The following is a 9,002-nucleotide window of genomic DNA, read 5'->3' as shown; positions in this document are numbered from 1 at the left end:
CTCCAATGAAATCGGTCACTCTTGCCACGAATGAAAGTAAATTTCACCTGAGGCAAGGTTGCGCAATTCACCAATACCAATCTGATTTTATTGGTGTTTGGCACACTAAGTACACAGAAGCGGGACGAAATGCACTCGAGGGGAAAGTCTCGGTGCTGTGGTCAAGGATAAATATACGCGCGGTACGAGTGCATGCGATTGCGACTGAAGTTGTTGTCAGAAATGACATTTTAAATCATCAAGTTTTTGTATTGTTTTTTAATTTTTCATAACCGCCATGTGTCCATGTACACGATTCTTGGTTACAAATTGTTATTTTCATAGATTCACGTATGCGTAACACGATGTCGTAGAATGTGGAGTAGTCGATTTTCGATTTTCGTAACTATTATTGTCGAGGCATTAAGCTGAACAACAAAGAATTGATCTTGATCTTGCGGCAATCGTACTCGTTGTTACGGCACACGTGACGCGGCACAGAAGAAAACGTTATCGCGCTTTGAGAAAAACAACAAGTCTGCACAGAGACGGGAATGCGTTAGAAGGTTAGACGTCGGTAAGCGCCTTGAATTCAGCGCACTCTGGCGAGAGATTGGCAAAGCTTCGGATTGACCAACTTTCGCGTCGATAAAGAGGGTTGCCTTTTCGTGGCCCAAGAAAGGACACGATGGCGCAACACTCATTCTAGCGATAAATCGGACGCGACTGTAAGCGATAACAAATACTTCGAGAAATACGTAAAAAAAAACACCTCAAGAGATCGTATATAGGAATTTGTCCAGTGTCACGACACATCGAGTACGGTGAATATGTTATCTTCTATAAGAATTCCATCAAGCGTATAGTCCGATAATGGAAATCTAGTCAGTCACAGATTTGCAACAATTACTTAAAAGTCGCGTTTGACGTCATAGAAAAACTGAAGAAAAAAGGATAAATAAAAAAAAAAGGTTGATATGCACGAACTTGTTCCGGTCTATTACTCGTCCAGTTGCTAACTACTATATCGTGCGTTGAATCCAGACGAGAGGCAACTCGAGTTCCAGTATAAATAAATTGCTTGAAGTTGAAGAAATAGAAAGAAAAAAAGGAAAATAAAGTGAAACGTCAGAAAAATGAAAAATCGTTAACTGGCCACAGATCTGTTTGTAGAGGTGAAGGAGAATTTACTTTCTGTGTGCTAACCTGAAATTGAGAGTCACAGGTCGCCTAGGCCGAAATCCAATTGACACGTAGCTCCTAGACTCGGAGCGACCTTTCCTTTCTTTTAAGGAACCCATTGGAATGCACCTCATGTGCCAATAAGGAGAAATGAACTTCACTCCGAGACACGTAAGAACATTAACTTTGCGCAATCTGCCGGCGGAAGTATTGCGCGAGCGTTCAGGACTGTCACGCGTCGGGAATGTCTACTTGGTGAAATTTAGGACTGAAGTCCGAAGGCCTTTTGCGCATTGATTGCAAGTACTCGCGCAGGTCGCGCTGCAAGTGCATATGGATTTTATACTATATAACTGCGTAATCAGTGCTGATAAGGACTTTTAAAAGCGACAGGTTGAAAGACAGTGATTGATTTAAAGATCTTTTAGGAGGGGAGGAAGAGTGCCAAATGCCTGTTGGCTCAGCCGTAAGAGGGGAAAAGCTTGGTGCCCTTGGTGCGGCTCGTGCAGGGCCAAGGTCAATGCCGTCTGGAATCAAGGGAAAAGTAGTTGAAGCGAATCTCAGAGTCTTAACGGCACGTAGACGTGGAAGGGAGAAAGTGCTCGCAGGGAGATTCAGCCTTTAGTCGCTTTAATGAAAGTAAAGAGAAAGACAAGTAATATGACTCGGAGCTCTTAGCTCGGGCTAACCAGGGACGTGAGATGCTTGGAAAGCAATCGTTATCGAGGATGATCGATCTGATTCCCATTTACTGAGACTGGAAGAAATATTATGATTTTTCAAAATGAATATTTTTCGAATTATAAAAATATTTTATTATAATTTTTCATGGAACAAAAGTTTCATTCGATTCTTAATTCCCATATGAAGTATGAGAATAAAGTGTTCCATGTGACCATTAGGCCTGTGACTGTCGGTTCATTTAATAAAACCGGACACCCCGTACATTTCCAAGGACGTTTTCGTGGGACTGCGACGATCGTCCAATTAGATTTAAGCCTGAAGGATCTAAGGGAACGAGATGGCTGTATCGCAAGAAGGAACAGCTCGTTGGCTTTCCCGTCTTTCCCGTCTTTCCAGGAGCGATCGCGAGCGCTGAAAGTGCTGGCCGCATGTCCATTAGAGAATCCGAGTGCGTGCCACAGCTGGGAGTTGTGAGTTGGGTTTTGGTAGCGCAAAGTTGGCAAGGAATGAAAGGTGCTGGTGGGGGCGCAGACTGGTTTTCACTCTCGGCATTCACCACGACTCGGGACAACGTATTCAGATTCGACCGGTGCTCCTCTGAGCCTCTACGAGACGATTCCGACCGATCCGGAGACCAATCAGTTTGCATCGCTTCCTATTCTTGCCATTTCGCCGGCTGCTTCTTTATATTCGAGAGTGATCGTCATTCTTGGTTCGACCGAGGGACGCGAAGAATCTACCAGAGAGGAGGAAGGAGGTGCGTTCGTGAATTAGATTTATTTAGTCCTTTGTGATATTAACCCACTGGCTGTGACAATTTGAAATTTTCAAAGCTATCAAAGACCAACATTTAACTTTTGTTTCTTATAATTTGCTACTTTTTTAAATCGCTTTTCAATCATTCTTGAGGCATCATTATTATCATCATTGATCTATTAGAAATCATCGTTTGACAATATTGACCTGTCTGCTTGTCAGTTCTTCGAGTCCCACATCGTCCCGGCACGTTTCTATTTACACATTCGTGCAAGTCAAATAGACTTTTAAGACTTGAGCACCCGAGCATGCGTGGCTCTGATTAATTATACGGCGACGCTAGGAAGACTGAAGAGATTTACGAAAATCTAGCTAAAGCAAAGATATACATTAAAGAGTCTCGGGAGCCGCGTGTTGGGGCGTAACTTGGTAAATGTTTAAATAAATAACAATTGACTGTTGACCCGGTTAACTGGGAATTGTTAAGACGCAATGCAGATCCTGCTGAACGAATCACTGTCACAGGTGGACCCAGGATGCTGTGCCGTGTGGTAACGCATGATCAGCCAGCAGACCAAAAGGCAAAGAGATAACGGAATTCCTGGCGAAAGCGATCTCCAGCTTCTACCGATCAAAGGTAAACAAATTTCACCGGGATACTCAACATTATTCCCACCCAGCTGTCAATTTAAATAATACTGGAAACCGTGCATTTGAAAATTAGACAATTTGAAGATCGGTTAAGTATAACCTCAAAGGCGACTCTCGCGGTTTCCGTCGCTGCTCAGTCGGCGACGATGAATCTTGGTCGTCGGCCGCGAGTACGTCGTGAGAAACGACAGTTAACGTGCAGCCCAGCTTCTTCACTTTCTAACTAGATAGAGCAGAGGCAGGAGATGAACAATCCTTAGAATCCGACTGGCTGCCGAGAGCGTAAATTCATTCGATTAGATGTAAACGAACCTGAAGAATACTCGTAAGATTGCCAATTGAATGTCAATTAATCGATAGCCGATCGAAGATTTGATGTATCGAATGAAAAATTTCAAAAATTTCAAAAATTCTTCCCACAGGTCTTGCAAGTCCTCCGGTGTTCTCGAACATGAGAATATCTAAGGAGTGAAGAGAAATCGACGAATGCGGATTGGCGGCGCTCGAAAATGCCGATCGGGCTGGCTGGATTGGCAGGGACGTCTTCGCTCCTCGGTTTGAGTTTGATCCCCTTGCTGACCATCGGGTTCACTCTGTTTCGCTACAACAACGTGGATCCTGAGTCGCATGCGCCGGATGCACGCGAGGTAAGTACTCGAGGATTCGCCGTCAAAGTCCTTCCTTTGCAAACGAACCCAAAGACTTTAAATAATCGCGAACAACCGCGATTACCGCGATTGCAGCTGCTGGGGATGTACGACTTCATAGTGGTCGGCGGGGGAAGCGCTGGCGCCGTGATGGCATCAAGGTTGTCGGAAATATCAAACTGGACCGTGCTCCTGCTGGAAGCTGGGAGCGACGAGAATGAAATCTCGGACGTGCCGGCCCTCGCCGGATACACGCAGCTCTCGGAATTCGACTGGAAATATCAGACGTCGCCGCCGACGAGCTCAGCCTACTGCTTGGCGATGATCGGCGACAGGTGCAACTGGCCCCGTGGAAAAGTCCTTGGAGGCAGCAGCGTCCTCAACGCGATGATCTACGTGCGCGGCAACAGGTGGGTAATGGAATAATGAAAGTTCGCACGAGGCTCTTGCGAAATAATTAGGAGGATATTAGAGCCGATGGAGATTGGCGTGAACCTCCTGCTATTCTGCTATTCGATAAGACCCGTTCGGTGGGATTCCTGGGATTTCTGGGATTTCTGGGATTTCTTAAGCGCGCAGTTCACCCTTTCATGTGAATTGAACAATGAACTCGTTTCCTTCTTGCCAACTGAGAAGAAACACAGGTGTAAGGTTGTGCTTGATTGTCTGACACTTTAGATTGGACTACGACAACTGGGCGCGAATGGGAAACCCAGGCTGGAGCTACGAGGAGGTCCTACCTTATTTCATAAAATCGGAAGACAATAGGAATCCATATTTAGCACGGAGCCCCTACCACGGCTCGGGTGGCTACCTGACGGTGCAGGAGTCGCCCTGGAGGACGCCATTGTCCGTCACGTTTGTCAAGGCGGGTTCGGAACTGGGTTACGAGAATCGTGACATCAACGGGGCCAATCAAACTGGGTTCATGATAACTCAGGGCACGATGAGGAGAGGCAGTCGATGCTCGACGGCGAAGGCCTTCCTGAGACCAGTCAAGAACCGGAGGAACCTCCACATCGCCTTGCGCGCTCAAGTCCTCAGGGTGCTCTTCAACCGGGACAAGAGAGCGACAGGGGTGGAATTCCTGCGGGACGGTCTTCGTCAGGTGGTCCGGGTGCGCAGGGAAGTGATCCTGTCTTCGGGAGCGATCGGCTCACCTCAGCTCCTGATGCTCTCCGGAGTCGGTCCCAAGGAACATCTGGCCCAGCACGCGATTCCGGTAGTCTCGAACCTGAGGGTCGGTGACAATCTGCAGGACCACGTGGGTCTTGGTGGTCTGACGTTTATCATCAACGAACCCGTCACCCTCAAGAAGAGTCGCTTCCAGAGCTTCTCTGTAGCCATGGAGTACATCCTCAACGAAAGAGGTCCCATGACTACCCTGGGGGTCGAGGGTCTGGCCTTCGTCAATTCCAAGTACGCCGACAAGTCCGGCGACTACCCGGACATTCAATTCCACTTTGCACCCAGCTCGATTAATTCCGACGGAGGTGATCAGATCAGGAAGATCCTCGCCCTGAGGGACAGCGTCTACAACACCGTGTACAAGCCTCTGGTCGACGCGGAAACTTGGACCATCCTGCCTTTGCTGCTGCGACCAAAGAGCACCGGATGGATCAGACTGAGGAGCAGGGATCCCTTTACGTATCCGGACATCAACCCTAATTACTTCACGCACAAGGAGGACGTGGACGTCCTGGTCGAGGGTATCAGGATAGCAATGGCCGTCTCGAACACTTCGGCCTTTCAGAGATTCGGCTCCAGACCCCACAGCATCCCTATGCCAGGCTGTCAAATATATCCCTTCGGCAGCTACGACTACTGGGAGTGCGCCATTCGCCATTTCACCTTCACTATTTATCATCCAACTGGAACTTGTAAGATGGGCCCACCGACTGACCCAACTGCCGTTGTCGATCCCCGGCTGCGCGTTTACGGTGTCAAGGGACTCAGGGTCGTCGACGGGTCCATCATGCCCAGCATCGTCAGCGGGAATCCAAATGCGCCGATCATCATGATCGCTGAGAAGGCCAGTGACATGATCAAAGAGGACTGGCGAGTCCGGAATCTCAAGAGAACCCGAGGCAGATAGTCTATAGTGGAATTTCTGTGTTTAAGCTAATCTTTGATCACGTAAATCCATCTACGGATAGTCATTACTTGATATATATATTTATTCGACAGCGGTGCCATCTCTTTGCGAAAACTTAAAGCTGTCCACTACATCGAGACTGCTAATCAACGCGTACTTCAATCCAGAATAGATTTTAATTATTTAATTGCATCTTTCGTTATCAACGAATGCTTGACAATTATATCGATCGTCGATGTCACGGCAATTGAAATGCTCCGAAATCAATCAAATCGTTTACTGCAATTAACTTTAAGGACTTTTTATTATAGCGTTCAATTAATTTAATACAATCGTCCAAAGGATTTGTGTACATAAAAATTTATTAATCTGTAGTTTTAATAATAAACAATAAAATTTAAATAATGCAAAGTCAAAGTCATCAAGTAGCCGCGTTGACGCTACTCAACGACAAAGACACAAGTAACAGCATTGTCAGTCGATCCCAGGCTTTGGCTGACAATAAGGGTGCACTCACAATGGCATCTGTGACACGTGTAATGGACTACGATTCTCGATAAATTCTATTTCTTCCTACCACCGACTCCACCTCTCTACTGCTACGTGTGTGCTTTCGTAGAAGTATACCTGTACAGTTCAAGACTATCGATACTGTATTCAAAGTGTCAATATTGGTTAGCAGTTAAAAATTGCTGCTCAAATTCCTATAGTGAAAATTTGTTTTCCTTCACATATCACTTATATTTGTCATTAACATTACGTTGGTACCTTTCCTTATATCTGAGAAATGATAGTGCTTGCTATCATTTTATTGGTATTTAAATTGCCGGCCATATCGCCATCGCACAATGGCACTTTGGGCATTTGACAAGTGGCTAAATAAGGTGAATAGCAAAAAAAAAAGAAAAGTTTTTGAACATACGTACTATTGCACGATGGGGGAGAATATGGCTGAAATGGGAAAATAAAGTGAAAATCGATAACTGACGAGAGTTGCCTTGTCGATCGCAACTGTCTGATTTATTGATTTAGTATAATAATAAGCAAACAGCCATATCGGAATTCACGAGAAACATGAACAGTGGGTTATTCGTGACGGACAAACGATCTAAAAGTGATTTTTGCCATGGTAATCGAACGAGGAGACTAACTTGAAGTTGTTGTGAATGACCCTGTATAGCATCGACCACGAATTATGATAAAATTGTGATATTGCATTAATTCGCAGTACAATAAATCAATTGTTTTTTTCACGTTAATACATCTAATGGGTGATAATATTGATTCAAGTATAGTTTTTATAAAAGTACAATTAATTATGTGAAAATTGGACGCAACGGAACGAGAAATAAGAAGATAAAAGCAGAGGATGATATCAACTTTCGTTTCACTGTCAAATTTGGGTCGAAGCCAAACGGCTGCCGTCCGATACCAACGAAACGACAATCCCACCCTGTGAGGGAATTCCAATTTCGTCGACGAAATTTCCTTTCCTCGGAACGTTTTATTATAAATTGAATAATCTAGGTCGTGCTGCTTAAAAAGTGACATAATAAAAATATTTGGGACAATTTACTGATTTAACGAAGTATAACGACTGCTTTTGCAATTTACATTGTTAACGTGTAACGTGCCATTTGACATACTTCGATCTGAGTTATGTATTGACAAGTTACGCAATTCATTGACATCTTGCTGAGACTTTTAAAAGATGGAACAATGTGGACTTGGCTTTAAGTATGGGCCGCGGGTGCCTATTTGGGTCTAAATCGTAAGTCAATCAATCGAAAAAAAAAAAAAAAAAAAAAAAAAAAAAAAAAAAAAAAAAAAAAAAAAAAAAAAAAAAAAAAAAAAAAAAAAAAAAAAAAAAAAAAAAAAAAAAAAAAAAAAAAAAAAAAAAAAAAAAAAAAAAAAAAAAAAAAAAAAAAAAAAAAAAAAAAAAATAAAGAGTTTTCGAAATTATGTCTCAAGAGTACGATTCTCTTGGAAGTTTAATAACCTCTGCGGTCGACGCTACATCAGTAATTACTTTGAATATTTACGACCTCACCAGGCCGAGTGAATGGTGCAACGAATACCGTTACGATCGAAAGGGTCGGATCCCGTAACAGCAGCCGGCCGAAAGCGAGACTGTAAAGAACCTTCAAATTCTTCCTTACTCCGTTGACCTTTGACCGATCGACGTAACTTCCGAATCACGGATTAGCACTGATACGCATTTCCTATCCCACCAGCGTTGAAGTTTCATTTAGTAACTTTTTCTTTCACTCAGCCTCGAATAAAAATATTAAGAGAAAGTCCAGTGCGTAATCAAGATCATAAATAAGGCACAGTGGCAATAAAACCACAGAGACGTCACATAATTCAATTGCGTAAGACCGACGATCGAACGTCAATTAATTTAGATCTTCGTCACGGGACAAAGTGATCACCTAACAACAATCCGAAGGTCGTCATTTAATTTTCGACAAATTGGACCCAAGTGCAAGCTCACGAGACGAAAGTGAAATCTTCCCTTCTCCTGGGCAGCGGTCGTCCAAAGGTGTACTGACTCATCGGAGGACATGGCAACACGCAGCTATTCGGCAAACAGCCGAACCAGCTCGCAGCATTAGACACGGGAATGTAGCCGAGGCGGGAGCGTCGAAAGAGCGAGAAGAGGCGAGGCGAGTGAAAGTAGTCGTGAATAAAGGAACTGGGACGCCATTGAAAGGTCGCCTTAAAAAAAAAAAGGAATTCAAGATCGATCGCGCCTCTCGTCGAATGTCACGGTTACGGGCACCTATTCAAATTTGGAAAATCGCAGAACAGCTGCATTCATTACCACATATCTCATTGCGTCTATTAAGGTTACATCCGGTTCTGAGCTCGAGCGTTTTCGTCGCGATGGAAAAAAATGTCGGAACTAATAACTTCCACAAAATCGATGCCGATGGCATTCGTGCGCGAAGATCGATACCCGAGAATGTCAGGTGCAATCAGCTGTTAATCGGTGCAGGGCCCCACCC

General features: G+C 44.4%; 2 protein-coding genes across 10 annotated transcripts in view; one reads left to right on the top strand and one right to left on the bottom strand.

The window, feature by feature from the left end:
• Positions 1-9,002, bottom strand: part of LOC107268630 (flotillin-2) — a 105,990-nt gene that overhangs the window by 63,739 nt on the left and 33,249 nt on the right. The window lies entirely within an intron of this gene.
• On the top strand, positions 2,037-6,338 carry LOC107268627 (glucose dehydrogenase [FAD, quinone]). 5 transcript variants are annotated; one of them, XM_025085895.1, is made up of 6 exons: positions 2,037-2,602; positions 3,127-3,238; positions 3,480-3,577; positions 3,675-3,899; positions 3,996-4,309; positions 4,578-6,338. In XM_025085895.1, exons 4-6 carry the CDS (start codon positions 3,762-3,764, stop codon positions 5,992-5,994), a joined length of 1,869 nt encoding a protein of 622 aa, XP_024941663.1. In that variant the 5' UTR covers positions 2,037-2,602; positions 3,127-3,238; positions 3,480-3,577; positions 3,675-3,761; the 3' UTR covers positions 5,995-6,338. The 5 variants fall into 5 exon arrangements, with proteins under 5 accessions (XP_024941663.1, XP_015597082.1, XP_024941664.1 ...); XM_015741596.2 differs by lacking the exon at positions 3,480-3,577 and adding an exon at positions 2,824-3,030 and having other exon boundaries at positions 2,039-2,602; XM_025085896.1 differs by lacking the exon at positions 3,480-3,577 and adding an exon at positions 2,824-3,030 and having other exon boundaries at positions 2,039-2,602; positions 3,100-3,238.

Source organism: Cephus cinctus, unplaced genomic scaffold (genome assembly GCF_000341935.2).
Source record: "Cephus cinctus unplaced genomic scaffold, Ccin1 Ccin1_scaffold0575, whole genome shotgun sequence".
In the NCBI taxonomy this organism is placed as follows: Eukaryota; Metazoa; Arthropoda; class Insecta; order Hymenoptera; family Cephidae; genus Cephus; species Cephus cinctus.
The sequence above is the reverse complement of the archived record's forward strand: the minus strand, read 5'-3'. Positions and strand labels throughout refer to the sequence as shown.

What these genes read in the sequence shown, in the direction of transcription:
- LOC107268627 (XM_025085895.1), top strand. Translation starts at nt 3,762, where the DNA reads ATGCCGATCGGGCTGGCTGGATTGGCAGGGACGTCTTCGCTCCTCGGT. An exon ending in ATGCGCCGGATGCACGCGAG is followed by an intron (nt 3,900 to 3,995) that starts GTAAGTACTCGA and finishes CCGCGATTGCAG; the next exon opens with CTGCTGGGGATGTACGACTT. An exon ending in ATCTACGTGCGCGGCAACAG is followed by an intron (nt 4,310 to 4,577) that starts GTGGGTAATGGA and finishes CTGACACTTTAG; the next exon opens with ATTGGACTACGACAACTGGG.